General features: G+C 37.7%; 1 protein-coding gene across 1 annotated transcript in view; it reads right to left on the bottom strand.

The window, feature by feature from the left end:
* Positions 1-18,005, bottom strand: part of SLC5A8 (solute carrier family 5 member 8) — a 181,918-nt gene that overhangs the window by 34,144 nt on the left and 129,769 nt on the right. The window contains exons 10-11 of the mRNA XM_044087777.1: positions 16,489-16,556; positions 12,806-12,892 (exon numbers count right to left, since the gene is read on the bottom strand). Coding sequence (XP_043943712.1) covers positions 12,806-12,892; positions 16,489-16,556 — 155 coding nt within the window. The remainder of the gene's footprint in view (positions 1-12,805; positions 12,893-16,488; positions 16,557-18,005) is intronic.

Raw genomic sequence — 18,005 nt, 5'->3', positions numbered from 1 at the left:
GTGTGTGTGTGTGTGTGTGTGTGTGTGTGTGTGTGTGTGTGTGTGTGTGTGTGTGTGTGTGTGTGTGTGTGTGTGTCTGTGTCTGTGTGTGTGTGTGTGTGTGTGTGTGTGTGTGTGTGTGTGTGTGTGTGTGTGTGTGTGTGTGTGTGTGAGTGTGTAGTAAAACCGCAAAATTCAAAACTTCCGGTATTTGAGGTTTTGAATTTTGCAGTTTTTAGTTTTTATTGTTTCATGGATTCCACTTCTTGGGCTCGAGATACTGAAATTCGAGATTTCAATATTTCGAGCTTCTGAAGTGAATCCGTATATATATTTATATATATATATATATATATATATATATATATATATATATATATACATACACACATATTGTGTGGATGTGGAAGTAGACTTTTATGATGGACATGTTTTCTCATTATTGGTTCATTCATTTTGTTTCATTGCCTACTGGAAAAATGTTTCATTTAAAATGCGCTCTGTCTAACAAGTATGCTGTATTATACAAGGAATATAATTTAATAAAGTCATGAAGGTGTATCAAAGAACACATGTATGTATCTTGTTTTGTGTGCAAGGGGCCAATGATTTGAAAACAGCCCAAAGGTAATCTTTATCCACCACTGGTCAGATGTATTTTCTTTGGATGTGGTGTGTGGGTTTCAATGCTGTTTCAACTAATGTGAGTTTCAATGGCAGAGAAGTTTTAATGCCAAGTTTATTTTCATTGTGAGATAGTATTGCTTTGTTTAGCAGCTTGGTTTAGCAGATGTCTTAGTGTTTGTGCATTGTGCTATAAAATGTAAAAATAAAATCCATATAATTATTGTAGATGTAAAGCAGTATGCACACATTAGTGTTTATGGTAAATGGGGCGAAATAGACAGGTAATGGGACATTGGAATGGCTGCAGGGGGACTCTGGTGCCATATTTTGGTTGTCTGTTCTTCAGTTTGCGTTTGAAAGTTGGTATCCCACAATTCCATGTGGGTGGGCGTGGTTATGTAATTATGTATGCAAATTTGATGTTAATCAGTGTACAGATTTGTACCTATCTTTCATGGGCCTTGTCCAGATATTTGATGTTTCCAGGTTGAGAGATATGGTTGCACTGTGTTTTGGATGGAAACTGTGCTGAGTAGGAGTAAGTAGGTCTTCCTGTGTTAGATATTGCAGAGTTTGCTTATGTATACATTTTTCAAGTAGCTTAGAGAGGGGTAACAGAATGGTTATCAGCCTAAAATTAAGGATTTCTTGGGAGTTACCTCCTTTGTGGATAATTAATGTGTACAATTCTTTCCAGATAGATGGAACTTTTGACTCAATGATAGAGTGGTTGATTAAGATGGATACACGAAAAGCAAGAGTATCAGCAGCTAGCTGGAGGAAATAGGAAGGAATGTTAGCAGACGTAGAGCAAGATTTTAATTTGGAGAGTATGATTTGATATAAGTAGTAGATACAGGTTGCAAAGAAAAGGGTTTGGAGGGGTTGGAACTAGGAGATAGGACAACAAGATTTAGCAGGGGGAGGGTTTGTATTAACCATCTTTGTTACAGTTTCAGTAAAGAAGGTGTTAAAGATAGTGGCAGTTTCATCAGGTGTCTTATTTGGGTAGGGATTAGGGGAGGAAGGGTTTGCAGGGTACAGTATTTGGTTGACTAAATTCCCAATTTTTTGGGATTAGATTTTAGTGCTGTAGGAGGGTTAAATAAAATTCCTTTTTATCTTTAGCAATGTGATATATTTTTTGTCAGGCTTCTACGTTCTTTGTACTTTTGCAAGTCAGAGGGGGAGTTTATATCTCATCCAGATTTTCCATTGCCTGTCCCTATTTCTCATTAGAGTGTGGGTTTCCTTAGAAAGTCATGGGGATACTTTGATTTTATTCTAACAGTATGGAGAGGTGCAAGAGAGTTTATTATATCAAGGAAGATAGAGTTAAAATATTGGACTGCTTCATCCAGAGTAAGATCATTAAGGTGACTCCAATTTATTCTAGCGAGAAGGGTCTTAAAGGTGCCTGGAGAGAAGTTGAATAGTTTTCAACAAGTTATGTATCTATGAGATCTGGTAAAATGGGGAGTGAATCTAGTGACTTTTATTGGAAAGTGATCACTAAGGGAATTGGGTAAGGCTTCAGGGTTATGGTATATAGAAGTGTCAGATCTAGCATCCAGTCAATTAAGGTGCTAGGAATTTGTGAGTTATTGTCGTGGGTGAATTCAGACATTAGTTGAGTAAAGGTATGTAGATTAATGCATGAGGTAGAGTTTGGGTTATTTAGAGCTAGCCAGTTTATATTTGTATGGATATCAGAACCTTCTGCTATAAAAAATGTGGTTCCGTGGCAGTGAAGGTAAAACTGCACCAGGTTAGTATCAAAACAGTGGTAGATTTGGTACACAACTAGTTAAAAGTATCCTTTTACTAGATTTGTAGTTCTATATTACCATGTTTACGCTTCAATGCTGTATAACCTTAGTCAGAGGAAATACACACACGCACACACACACACACACACACACACACACACACACACATATATATATATATATATATATATATATATATATATATATATATATATATATATTTATGGGATCACTACTAAATCCCAAAGTCACATAATACCGATGCCTGAAATCCCGAGAGTGAAATACCAAAAGACAAGATTACCGAAAGTACACAGTACCGAAGCGCAATTAATCGAGAGCCCAAAATCTCGAAAAACACTAGTCTGACGAGTGCTGACAGTAAAGGTTGTCCAGCTGTGATTTCCAAAGTCAAAGTAGTAATGACAACATTCCAGTCTTAAATTTACAATTCTCAGCATACACCCTGATAAAGCCAAGAAGTGTCACATCAGATATAACTTCCCACGATTCCAGACATTAAAAGAAATCCCACAAAGTGATATGTAACATCCACTGCAAACAATAAACAGGAAACAACAAAAAAGTCAATATCCAAAGTGAAGAACACTTTGTGCACTTGTATAATGATAACATTATCACATCTTCAACAGACGAGCAACATTTTTTACCAACTCAGTACATGTATAACTATCCTTATTATCCAGTTCTCGCTGGAAATGATTATGCCTCTCAATTAGTTTTTTACGTTTGGGAGATGGAGGACAACTTGCGGCAAGTCATTGCCGCAGTCCTTCAGCAGGATTCTGTTCCCTTGCCAGAACAAGCATTTTATATTTATTTATTTTACATTTGTTGACCAGGATAGTCCGACTGGATGCATGTCCATTTTCAGAGGAGGCCCGGGGAGAAAAGCTCCAAGGGTAAGCAGATACAGTATTACATAATACCAGCATTACATATTACAAACAGACTATTTACAGAGATTACATAAGTAAGCAAGTTAAACAAGTTCCACAGGTTACAGTTAATCCTGAGCACAAGTCAGGATTAAATTAAATTACACACTAAACTGGTTAACAGGTTTTTACACATTCTAGAGAGAGTTAGCCAGGCTTGATACATTGACAGAGCCAGTTAAGTGACAAATGTTGTTTGAGTCTAGTTTTAAATTGACCTAAGGTGGAAAGTAAGGTAATATCAGCTGGAAGAGAGTTCCAGGATCTACTTACAGAGTTTGCAAAGAGAGAATCACCGGCTATGTTATTAATTTTGCTAGTCTGAATTAGTAGTTTGTTAGAGGATCGAAGCGGTCTAGGATTGTTATAGGGGGTGATAATATTTTTAAGTACAGGAGTATTGTCCGGATTATAGAGGATTTTATAGGCCATAATCAGTTGGTTATACTGGATTAGGCTGGGTAGTTCAAGCCAACCAAGCTGATTTAGATTGATGCAACGATGTGTCCTAAAAGGCAGCCCAGTGGCAAACCTGGCAATGTGGTTGTAGCAAATTGAGAGTTTGTTAAGGACAGTCTTGTTTAAATTCAAGAGTAGAGGGGATGTAAACAGAAGGGTTGAAAGAAGGTGAGAGTGAGCTATGGCAATTTTAGCTGGAGGAGTTAGGAAGGCTTTTATTCTGTAAAGTGACCCTAGTTTTTTATTGATGGTTTTGATAGTTTGGTTAACATGTAGGTCAAATTTTAGATTATTGTCTATGATGACACCTAATAGTTTTGTAGATGGGTCAGGGGAGATTATTGTGCCATCATTTGATTTTATGGTAAAGGTGAAAGCAGTAGATCTATGTGTTGGTGAAAATAACAGCATTTTAGTTTTTTTGGGATTTAGGATCAGATGATGTTCAGAAAGCCAGTTTTCTATTGTATTAAAGGTGGTCTGGGTAGCTGACCATAACTCTACTGGAGATGTGGCTGAGCAAATCAGAGTAGAGTCATCAGCATATTGGATACAGCTGACTTTTGGGATGACAGTATAAAGGTCGTTAATGAAGATGGAGAACAGCAAGGGCCCTAGTATAGAGCCTTGTGGTACTCCAAAGGTGTTAGGTAGAAGGTTAGAGAGTTTGTTCTGCCAGAGGACAGCCTGCTGTGGACCATTCAGGTAGGATTAAAACCATTGGAGGGCTCCAGTATCTAGACAGAATGCTTGCAGGGTGTGGATTAAAAGTTGGTGATCAACCATATCGAATACCTTGGAAAGATCCAAAAAGAGGGCTGAGGATATATAATTATTGTTGCGATTATGGTTTATGGTGTTAGTAAAGGCTAGGAGGGCTGAAGTAGTGCTGTGATGAGGACGGAAGCCATGCTGAGTGTCTGCCATAAGGCGATTTTGGATTAGGTGGTGCATGAGTTGTCTATGAATACATTTTTCCATAATCTTTGCAAGTGGAGAGAGTATAGCTATTGGCCTATAATTGGAGAATTCAGTAGAGCTGCCTCCTTTGTGAAGTGGGATTACATAGGATATTTTCCAGATGGTGGGAATTTTAGCTTCTACTATGGTTCGATTGATTAGTATTGAGATGGGGTAAGCAATAGCATCAGCTGATTTTTGTAGGTACTCGGCAGGTAGTTGATCAGCAGAAAGTGTAGTGGGTTTTAATTTTTTGATCAAGGTACGTATAAGTGAAGCGGCGACTGGTTGGAAGCTGAACGCAAGTAGGTTTCTAGGGGTGCTACTTTCAGGACCAGGGGAGCTAGGCGGTAGTTGGCTAGTTAGGGCTTGAATTGTCTCAGTAAAGAATTGGTTAAAACTGTCAGAAACATCTTCAGGAGTTTTATCAATAGTAGTAGCAGGGATTGGCATTGAAGTTTGTCCAGGATGTAGTAGATTATTTAAACCTGCCCAAAACTTCTGAGGGTTATTTTGATTTACTGTCTGTAAATTACAGTAGTATTGTTTTTTGTCTTGTAAAATTGATTTTTTGGTTTCGTTCCTGGATTGCCTGTATTTAATGTGATCTTGAAGGTCTTTAGAAGAACACCATAAAGCCCATGCTTTGTTTCTAAGGGTAATTTTGAGTTTAGACTCTATAGAAAGCCATGGTGCAGTTTTTGCCTTGGTTCTCTTTGAACGAACAGGCGCATGCAAGTCAAGGATCTCAAGGAATTTGTTGTTAAAGTATGCTACTGCTTCATCTAAGGGGAGGTGTTTTAGAATAGACCAATTACATGAGTTTAGTTCTTGTTGGAATTTGGCAGGGTCAAAGTTTTTATTGTTTCTAACCTTTCTGAGTAAGGGTTGTTGGGAATTAATGGTTTTGTGCTTAATTACATATGTGAGAAGGTGATCGCTTAGGCCATTAAGAAGGGTACCAGAGGTGTACAGTTGGGGGTGACTGTTTATGGGTACCCAGTCGAGTATACTTTCTTTTTGGTTGGGTTTACCTATCCTGGTAGGGGTGGATATGATTTGTGTAAATGCATGCAGGTTAATATGGGTGGTTGGGGATTCTGAGGAACAAGTGCCCCAGTCTATGTTAAAGTCTCCAAGTAGTAGGGTTTCTTGGGGGTAGCGACATGATAGCCAGTGCAGGATATCTTCAAATGTAGATATATTGTTACCTGGGGGAATGTACATACAGATGATATTAATGCATTTATTTTTATTAAGTTGCAATTTGGTGGCAAGAATCTCTGAGTTATTAATCTGAGGAGGTTGTATTACATCTATGGTGACATTCAGCTCAGATTTATAGAGTACAGCTACCCCACCCCCCTTCCTCGAAGCACGATCCAGCCTGTGTATGTTGTATCCAGGTGGTAACACTTCATTGTCTTTAGTGTTAGGTTTTAACCAGGTTTCAGATAAACAGAGAATCTCAGGGGAGTGGACATCCAGAAGTGCATGCATAAGAACTAAAAGATCAGTTGCTCTGTTCCCTAATATACATTTCAATCGGTAATGCCACGCTTCCTCTGAGTTTTGTGTCCGTGGTAAAAATAGCCTGCTAAGTTCCGAGATATTCCAGAATGAAATAGGGAATAAAGCTGGAAATTTTGTCACTGCTGTAGAACAAGTCATAAACTTCCTTAATCTCCCCAAAACGTACCAATCAGAAAAGTATTTGATAATTTCTTTGCTTTCCTGTGGGAATGTCTCCTTTAAAGTAGTAAAAGTAGGTATAACGTCTGACTCAGGCAAGAATGCTAAACCTACCAAACATTTAACTGCCAAATGGAAATTATAACTCAAATTATACAGTGACCCTAATCCAAGCTGTTGCACTTTTCTTCAGACATTCTGTCCGAAATGGAACAAGCAACCTTTGGATTGTATACCACTGAAATTCAGTCTAATACTTTTGATAGCGGCCACCTCAAAATCACAAAGAATGAACTGTAATGTAAGCTCAAAATTATGGACTGACAGCAAATAAAGTACACAATGTCACATCATATTATAAAAAATTTCTTGGACATTAAACAATATAGCAAAGGTACATATTTAATATAACTGGCATATTTTACTATGCCATGAATACTGTACAATTGACGGCAAAGCACACCTTTGCAAAAGTGTGTGCCGTCCATTAACCAAATTGTTGCTACACTGAGATCATGCAAGTTGTTTAGTATACTAAACACTACCACAGTATTCCCTGAGGTGGGATCCACCATCCATTTTTCAATGAAAGTACCAGTTTGAAATGGGCACATACTCATGTCTAAGCTCTCCAAAGTTAAATCAGGGATGTGTGAGTCATGATATTTACAATGGACCATTCTAATCTGCTGCAGAAGTGCTTTTTTACTGGGTGAACTAGGCACACATTCAAGAAACGTTGATGCCATTGCATCCTCAACAAGCAAAAAGGGTGTATCTCTAGAAAGAGAAGATTTCTCTTTCAGACTACCGCAGACATTATACTTTCCCAGCTCAAACGGATCTCCAACATGATTATGTGGCATGGTTTTCAGCAGTTGCTCACTTTCAGACAAAGAGATTGTTACTATTCTTCCTTTACAACTCCCACTCTGTTCCAACTTACAACACCAATATCTTCTGCTATGGGATTTCCTTTCTAAATGATACACATTGCCCTCAATAACTAAAACTTCTTTACATTTCTGTGATTGCATTCTTCTGTATAATTTCCCAACAACTCCGTCACTGGGTGCATCGTAGCAGTCGTCAGACATTATAGTATTCTTAGACCTTGTATGATGTTTTAAAGTAACACTACCACTTTTATACCTATCCGCATATACTAACTTTCTCAATGAAGGTAACACCGTAATGTAAGTATTCTCATGATTATGTGCTTCGGTACTGTGTACTTTCAGTAATCTTGTCTATACCAGTATTTTAGTCTCGGGATTTCGGGCATCAGTATTATGTAACTTCGGGGTTTAGTAGTGATCCCTTATATAGATAGACAGATATATAAATATAGATATAGATATCTATATGATTTTATGATTTTCAGGATCTGCTCCCTTATCAAGCCTTATTAATTAAGGACAGTAAGTGCTATTTTAAATTAATGCATGCATATTTTCATGATTTTGTTTAACTTTCCTGTGTACTAGTCTTAGCAAGTTTTTTGAGCAAAGTATAAAAATGGCACAGGCGGGTATGTCATTATGAATCAGAAAATCAGCTACTTATTTTAATTTTCATTAAAACACCAGTGTTGTCATCATCAGATATATAACTGTATCACATTTCTTTTCCAGTGACCATAAGTATATTTTAAGGAAGGCTATACAAGCTTCTCAGGCTAACCCGGTCTGAGCACATATGGATAAAGTACTGCAATTATAGTTGCATCTAAGCAAGATAAAACAAATAGTTTTGTTTGGTAGTCACCACTGAAGAAAGAAGCCAAAAAATGAGATGATGAAAACAAACAAAAAAAAAAAAATGCATAAACAAAATTAATTAAGAAGATTACATCAGTGCAAGTTTTTAAAAGTTAATCCTTATGTCCCAGAGCAAACTGTTGGTTTAAACCTCTAAAGAACATTCACCTTTTGGCCATCAAGATGGAGTATCCTCCATGTAAATATCTAGTCTGCAAAACTAGAGTGCAAAACTCTAGGGAGCTGTTAATGACCGAATAATAAGTATCCATTGGCATGGATATAGCAAGGCATACACCATGCACGTCATGGTGTACGAATTCATTTTTAGGGGGACAAGCGGTTATGTCTAAAATGTAGGCTTGTTGTTACTGTTGGTCTTGCAATGAAAGAGCTCTAGCAGGAAAATTTTGCATGTGATGCATCTTTAATTGCATATTTACGGTACATGCTGCAAGACAAAACAGGACATGTTACTCTAAGTAGTATAAAACTCTGAACTGTCTAGTACAGCAATGTCCAGATGCATGCTGTGCAGTCTAATTTAGGCAATGTGATACTGTTTATGTAAGGCTTGGTGGCAGCTGAGGGTAGAAGGCATACCACAGAAGGATTACACGTTGTACATGCCACAGAAAGTGGCATATAAAATAAGGATTATAAGCACTTCTGGTAGTTCTGAAAAAGTTACTTCAGATCTTTTCAGCAGTGCAGATATGCCATCAGTACAGAACACAAAGCATTCCTCTTCATTAGCGATCCTATCTATACTCCATGTTGTGATTTCAGAAATAAAGCAGTCCATCTCTTAAAAACTTGCAAACATTTAGATTAGGCCAGTTGTTAACTTATCACAGCCAAATCTGTAAAATGTATTTCAAATGATAACCTCATAAAAACTATGACTAGCTGAAATCAAGAATGGACGATGAAAAATTACAATCTAGTACTTAAAATCTGCATTTGGCATATCCAGAGGGAAGGAATGAGTACAATTCATAGCTGGTCTGACAAAAAATCAAAAGAGACACCCCTTCAGGACAGTTTGCAACATCTGCTGAAGTTTCTTTTACATAAATGTTAGGATAAAGCAGACGGCCAGCAGGACAGAACAAATTTAATAAAGCACTCTTGAATAAGGCTTTTTGGAGGGTTGATCAATGGTTGCCTCATGTAATGTGCCATCATGCAAAACCAGACAAGTGAACCAAACAAGAAAATCTCTTGTCCTAGCAGCTTAAAGTACTTCTGTGGACTGGCAAAGGGGTATTGTTCATTAGTACAAAAGGTGTTTTACCCCAAATGTTATAATGCCATCTGTCAGCTGTGTCATACTGCAGGACTGGCAGCATGATAGAAATTCCTTTGGTTATATAGAAACATACATTTTGAATTTCATGGTATAATTTTAAACATGTTTGTTTAGTGGTTTAAGACATGAAAGAGATTTAGGTTGTAGCCCTCTTTGTCGCTGTATGTCAGACTGTCTTGCTTTTATAAATAAATAACTATAGATATATTTAAATAGAGGTACTACATATAATCAAACACATCCAATGTCAACTAGCATGCATAAAGAAACAGCCTCTGCACATGCAAAATGTAGAACTTAAAAAAACAAATAAAAACATTTTTTGCAGGGGGGAGCCTGCACTCCCACAAATCAAGGTTAAGAATATATATTAACTCCCAGATCGCACAAACATGGGGTAAGGGTATATTCCTCAGCTTTAAGAATTGTGTGAGCTCGCACACCTGTCAATCGGCTGGTTAGTCAATCATATACTGTCAACTAAGCCGCTATTAACCACACACACACACACACACACACACACACACACACACACACACACACACACACACACACACACACACACACACACACACACACACACACACACACACACACACACACACACACACACACACACACACACACACACACACACACACACACACACACACATTGCATAATGCAGTGCACCCATAATGTGTAAATTTCAAAATGTTGAAATCCCTTTAAACATGTAAGGATACCTCAAAACAAGTGCTAGTGTGGATCCTGCAGGGAGGCAAGTCCAGCCAGTATTTTAATTTCAAAATTTTCATGGGTCATTTTAATGGACTTTTCAGTCAACCCAAACTTTGTCATTTGCTTTTAACTGATTTTTTTAGATCAGAGGACAGTCGTGGTAGTCATTTGTCTTGGATACTTCTCATCTGTATCAAATAAGGTGACCCTGAACTGGTAAAAATAGATTACAAACTGTAGCGAGAGCTGAAGTGGCTCTTTGGAATTGTATCTAAAATACTGGTCAATAAATTCTAATTCAGTTAGTATAGTGGACTCTGGTGAGTCAGGTGTGGTCACGTTAGAACCACCTGTGCAGATTTTGTTGATACTTTTTTTTTACTGGCCAAATTAACATTATGGACCAAGCCAACAATGTGGGGCAGTGGCCTTTCATTGAGTGGGGAAGTATTTGTGAGGCTTAATTTTCAATGAAACATCTAAACCACATAAACAAAAAAAGCATGATAGGGTTTGTTTTTTTGTGGAATAGTCAAAAGTTATAGTGCATGCTCTGACCAACAATATCAAAGACATTTTTTTTTGCTTCCTCTCCCTGCAGCTGAACATATGCTGCCACCAAGCTTAACCTGACTGACTTTCATGGCCAATTAAGTAGATCGAGGACACCGGCATAGCATCATATTGCTGCTGGTCAGTGTGCCCTAATCCTATCCCACCCCATGGAAGGCTTGTGAGTTCCATAACTACTGCCTTCAGGAGGTGCATGCATGATTCTGCCATGTACAATCACCTGACCAAGCAGTGTACCTTTTGCAGTTCACAGCCTGCCTGGCTTGTAATACTTCTATTGCAGTGAGCATAGGCTGCCTCCCACCATCTATTACGGAGATTTGCCATCAGCTGGTCACTCACATCCTTCCCTCTCATCAGTGCCTTCCAGCACCTGTGCTGCAACTCGAAAAAGGGTCATCTGGGCTGCAGAAAGGGCTTTATCACTCTATGCCATGGGGTCAGATTAAATAAATGTTGAACCTCCTTCTATGCAGTCATTTTTTTAAACCGTAACTTTGTTTTCCACCCACTGTGCTACCATAATATAGATATTTATTCATTCATTCATTCATTCATTCATTCACTGATACTTGCTTCACTGTTCAGGACCATGAAGGAGCCATAGCCTGTCCTGGCAAGCAAGAAAATTGTAACATAGGGAGCACAGTTACTGAAACACTGAATGCATGCATATGACAAATTTAGATGACTGGCAATTCCCCTAAAATACATGTCTTCAGGATGTGAGTGAAAACAACAGCAAGTGGCAAAAACCCATAGGGAAATGGGATATCTGTAAACAGCCCTTGTCAAGGAAATAAACAAACAACTCAGGAGCTTTATAACATCTACCAAAGCCAAGTTTGAGGTTAAAACAGCTATCCAAGCAAAAGACAATCACATGGCATGTTCTAGTTATGTTCATAATCTCAAAAGCACAATGCAGCAATGCACTGAGCTGATTGTGAATGATGTTACCTACAATGAGGTTGGAGATATAACAATCTTTATGGCTGATAAACTTAGCTCTAATTTTACCTCTCTCTCCCCTACATCTGTCTTTCAAGATATACTTGAAACTGGCTTGCTTCCAGCTATCACAAAAGACCAAGTCCTAAAAGTGCTAACAAAAGCTAAAACTGCTGCATTGATGGGTCCTGACAACATCCCTGGATGCATCTTAGATAACACGAAGTACAATTTGGCCACATCTCTAATAACACAGTTCTATCCCATCCTCCATGCAGGTTTTGTACCACGCAAATGGAGATTACAGGATGGGCAAAGACAGTCTCTAACCAAGTGAGATAAGTTAATTTGCGCACAAAAAGGTAAACTGGTTAGGCTTAAAATGACCTACAAGGGGGATAACCTAGTACTTACCTTTGAACCTATGAACCTATGTTACCAAACTACTCTGGCCGGTATGTCTGTTTGCTGTAAAGTTCAAAAAAGTATGCAGCATTGCAAAACACAATCAGCTGTACGTAATCTATAATCATTGCAACTGGTAGTTAGTGCTCATAGTGATATGATTTGTGCAGATATTTATGGATGTACTCAGCGCTGTTTTAAAATGACTACCTCCCTTATGAAGATCATCTTTTATTAAACCAAATGACCTACAAAATCACTAAGGTGATTTCATTTTTATTAAAATCTGACACTGAAGCCTCAAATTCCAGCTGTGCAAAGGATTCCAAATAACTGATGTTGACCATAAAATCCATTCATGATAACAGCATTCCAGCACTGTGGTGTTTTAGGACATTTTGTTAGTCACCACTTTATCACTGCTACAGCTTTAAACACATAGCAAGTTCAGAGAACTGTCTGTAGCATTCTGCTAGACCTCAGACCTGTAAAACCTCTGCTTTCTAAATAATAGGTGCACACATATACTTATTTCCGTTTTTTAAGTAAAATTCATGTGTACAATTTTCATGAGACTATATCATTTAAAAAAAAACAAAGAGGTGTATTATGAACGTTTAGAAAAAAATGTTTACTTACTACTGAGTTTGCCCATGGAAAGAAGATTCCTAAAACAAAAAGCCCCAACAAGGGTCCTCCAGCGATACCGAATATAGTGATGGCTGCCTGTGACAGGACAAAATAGAAAATGGTGAGAAACACCCAGACATCTGATATGTCAGGAACGTTATATCAGCTGATCAATGCAAGCAGACTAAACAACTACTGATAGCTAGTCATGGTGGTAAAATCATTTGTCAATGTCTGCAATTAAGCAAACACTTCTACTTGAAAGTATTGACTAATACAAGGTCATATTCATATAGACATGGTCCCTTTTTGAAGCTGGCAGTCAGAAATAAAAAAGAAATATTCCCATGGTGTGCTATTCGCTTATGGAATGCTATGTAGTTGCAATTTATTTTTTCATTCATTATTTTTACAGTGAAAACGCACTACACCTTGGCTTCTATAACAATGAGGAGGGGTGATCCTAATTTTCCAAGTACAACTAATTAATCCTGTAGATCCAGTATTCTATCTTGGCCCTTGAGCCAGTTTATATAGCTACAGGCCAAGGTCGACATACTACAGAAAGCAGTGAAATCAGTGCATTCAGTACCAATGTCACTCTTCTTATCTTTGATTTGTGCTCTTCTTTTTCAAGGTTAAATGTGCAAAGGTGCACATATTATTTGTCCTTTCTGATACTCACTCAAAAAATCCATTAGCTGTTGCAGTCTCTAACCTCTGTAATAGGTGCTAAAGCAGTTGTAGCTATAGCTGCATTAACTTCATCCATAAGGCAGCCATTAAGGTAAATCAACTCTTTCTCCTTCATGGTCATCTCTTCAGTTTTTTCTGGGTTTAGGTCCAGTCTTGCAATTGGGTTGTTAGAATCATCATCAGTTAGTTTTATAGTGCTTAGATTTTTATTTAATGAAACCTCATAATGTTTTCATGGTAAAGTGCTAGGATCATTCAGGAGCAGCTATAGGTTGAAGGTGAGTCACATGATTTATTTGTAAACCCTGTGGTGTCTGCTAACCTGTACAACCCAGGGGATAACAATTTCTTAGTGTTAAGCTGCATCACATAATTTGAGCTGATGGGAATTTCCCTATGAGTGGTCAATATGTACTTCATCAAACACTACTCCTCAGTCATATTGCCCTGATTTTACTACTACTCCCTGACCATGTTTACTACTGAAGTACTTATATTGCAAGATCATGTATGTTCTGTGTTTATCATTAAAGGGTTTTTCTCCTTTCCTCATGGCTGTACATCTATATGGGGTCTGAAATCCCCACATGGGAGTACAGGAGGTCATGACCACCTGCAAAAAGCATGATTAATTTAGTGTATGATTTAAGAATTAAGGGAAGTAGTCATCAGTCACTCAGAACCACTTTTCATTGAACAGTTTCACATTTGATCCTTTGTAGTAGATCCAGGTTAAGGAGTTTTGCAAACCTAAATGGTTTTACTGAAATGAACCATTGTAGCTACAAAGATTCTATCACTCACACACATACACACACACACACACACACACACACACACACACACACACACACACAAATTCATTCATTTTTATGTGGCCACTTTGTTCTTTTCAGGGTAACTAAGTAACCAGAGTCCATCCCAGGAACCTAGTGGTTATAAGGCAGAGAACCAGTCCTGCATGGCATAACATATACAAACAAACTGTCATAATTCATACTGTAATAGATTACAGTCATTGAATAAATGTACATTATCAAGCTGTGTGTCACATTTCTGTTGATTACACAATTTTAGGGGAAAAAAACAAATTTAACAGTTACTGTGAATACAGCTAATCATAAAAGTGAAATACTGAGTTCTTTTTCACCAGCAGTGTCTAAAGATAGCAAATTTTATTTTCTGTCGTGTTAAATAAGCACAATAAAATTCCAGTTTGTATCCCTTAATTTTATTTTGATTTTTAGGGTTTTTACAATAACCAGAGATTTTTTATACCAATTTAAGGGCAGATCTTGGCAATCATTATTCTATTGATCAAAAATTCTGAAGTAGGTATTTTTGCAATCTTAATTTCTTTTAATAGTTTACTTAAATTCTGTGCTGCTTTACATCAGTAATGCTTCATTATACATGCATATTTAAAGAAAAGAAAATAGTAGGTCTGAATTATAAATGTCATGCCATAAAAAGTATTTACAAAATGTTTTGTTGACGGATGCTGACATTGTCATTATAAGATTGTAATAAATTCTTGAACTAATTTCTATTGTGTAATTATATCTCAAAGATGGGCCACAGTCAAAATGATGATTTTCTATGCTGCCTCTACATGCCTGTGAGATAATGTATGTTTGGGGGTGGGAGGGATCCTGTGATGAGCTGACACCCTTTTCAGAATAAGTTTCTGATCCTTGCACACACTGAGTGCTGGGATTGTTTCCCTGCAGTGGTGCACTGAATTAACCAGGTAATTAGAGAATGTATGAATGAATGAATTGATTGATTAATTAATTAATTAATGCTCTCATCAGTTAACTATAATTATGTGATGACCCATTTACTGCCATATGCAGCCAAAACATTCAAAGATAAATATGTATAATAAGCCCAGTTATTTCACACTGTAATATATCCAAACCACATGTCATCCACACTTCATTTACTAAGTAAACTAGTAATAACCAGGTGACAATGCTGGAACTAACAACAACAGCCAGAAGAGTCAGGGCAGTAAGCTATGTTTTCACCCTCACAGCTTACAAGCTGGAGTGCAATGGATTTCAACATGCATTTCATTATACCAGATATTAGACAGTCATACGTGTAGGACAATGGGTGAGTCATGGCATATGCATTCATATAATTAAGAACTTATCATATTTATGCTGCTATTAACACTCTGTGGGATTAGTAAGTAAACTTGCTACTGAAAGAATGAAAGGCATAGTTGAGCTACTCAGAAAATTATAGTAGAATCTGGGTATACAAGCACACTCTGCTGTAGTCTGAGCTAAATGTTGATAGTCATACTGAAAAAATGAGACTTTTATTTTTCCAGTGCTAGCCCAACCATCAGATATTCTGCTGAATCCGTATACCTCATTGATCTGTTTGTTTCTCTGTCTTACCCTGCTATTTGGCACTTTATGTCACCCCATTGAGGTCTCTCTTTAAACAGGGTCTACCTTTTGATAACAGTAGCTTATTTATACCCATATATTGGGGGTGAAAGTCAGGTACCAGAAGGCTATCGTGTCTAGCTGGCCCCGATTTTCAAATATGGTCCAATCCCACTCCCAACTCTCACTTGTCAGCAGACACTGTGCAATTCTTCTGTGTTGGAATTTTATGCGAACATGTTTTCACACTGCTGTACCCCTCCCTCAGCTAGAATGCTACATGCTCCTTTCAGGCTGTCACCCCTAGAGCCATATCCATCTTGTGACTATTCTTCCTGCATTCCACCCAGGAGGTACCCCAAAAGTGTGTTCATGGCCAATCACTCACTCCCCCTACCAGGACAATTCCTTTGACACTGAGGCCTACTACTGAGATTTGAGTTATCAGAGTTCTATCCTTCTGCATCAGACAGACAAACAGATAATTTATTATTCATTGCTTTACCTTCTGTACAGAGCGTGTTATTAATTAGCTACACAGCTTTACAACTGAACAATTACTAGCATGTCAACATGTTCCATAACATTACTTACCTGCAACAATCCTCCCATTAAGGATGCCAAGCCAGCCATGCCAATGCACATTAAGCCATACAGTAAAGCTGAAAAAAGCATAACAGATAGTAGTAAGTGCATTTGTTTAAAAACATATCCATCTTTAGAAAAATAAATATGAGTGTACTTATTTTGCCATTTTAATGAAGGGTGTCTTGTTATAGCAGGAAACCATTTAGTGTAGCCTTCTTTCTAAGGGTACCTGATATAACAGAGGCTGAATGTACAGGTCTATATAAGTTCACTGAAGGTTCGTTTCTGTGAACCTTCGTTTATCAATCCTAATACAGTGAACATTCACTTCAACAAATGTCTTACCCAGGGAAAGGAACTAGTTGCCCAGCATTCTGAACATCACACAAAGCACAGTATTTCACCCCCCCCCCAATGTGGGGAGCTGCACCCCCCCACCCCCAACTATATATACCAACTCCGAGACTGCACTACAGTGAGGAAAAGGGCACATTTTTTATGATACCCAACTTGCTCCTTTCCCTTGTTAAAGTGAATGTTCACTGATGTGAACCTGCACTATATTAGGATCAGTAATGAAGATTCACAGAAATGAACCTTTGACAAAGTAATATAGATGCAAATGTACATAGTGGGTGATTCAGTGTTTCCCTTGGGCTGCAATATTTTGACTTCATTCTTCAGGTAAAAAACAAAGAAGACTAGATGGTTTGTGTCTGATGAACACATATTAGATGTCATTACTGCAGGAAGGACTTTTTAAACAACCACCACTTGGACAGGGATAACGTAGTAAGCATTTGAGACAACAGAATTCTTATATTTGACAGTCACATGACACTGTGACAGTGCATTCACAAGGAAAAATGGACAACAGGAGATGGCTTGCTTTACTCTTTCAGGTATGTTTGCTCTTGTAAAATGTAATTCAGGCTGAGACTGCAATTGGTCAATTTTTGATCAGTGCTCTAACCCAGTTAACAAAATAAAATAATTAAATAAATATTACAGTGTGCTCTGACACATGAAGACATATCTGTAGAGACTGTTTACACAGCACAGATGCATTTAGGTTACAGCAATATTTTTAGCAATTTAGTCCTCAATTTCCATTTGTTTGAGTTGCTGTTTGCTTCTTTGTTTGTTTGCTGTTAACCTAGTAAACCTTAGTGGGTAGACTGCATTTTAAATTAAGACCACAAGAAAAGCTGCAAATACATACATTAAGATTACATGACTGATATGCAGATGTCACTTAGTGATGTAACAGTGAGAGACAAAAAATGCAATCAAATATCATGTAATTCATATGCTAGTAGAATTAATTCTAAATTAAAGTATGAATTTTCCCACGTAAGCTTTGCAAATGACTCGGACTGCTCCATAATACAGTGCCCTGGTAATATACTTGTTAGGTTCACAGTAATCTAGTGTCCTGGCAGTACAGTTGCTAAAATCGCAGTAACCTAGTACCATGGCAATACAGCTATTAGGCTGGCAGTAATATAATTGATTGCAACAAA

This window comes from Protopterus annectens, chromosome 11.part0, assembly GCF_019279795.1.
Source record: "Protopterus annectens isolate FY-2018-M chromosome 11.part0, PAN1.0, whole genome shotgun sequence".
NCBI classification, from domain to species: Eukaryota; Metazoa; Chordata; order Ceratodontiformes; family Protopteridae; genus Protopterus; species Protopterus annectens.
This window is presented reverse-complemented; position numbering and strand designations above follow the sequence as displayed.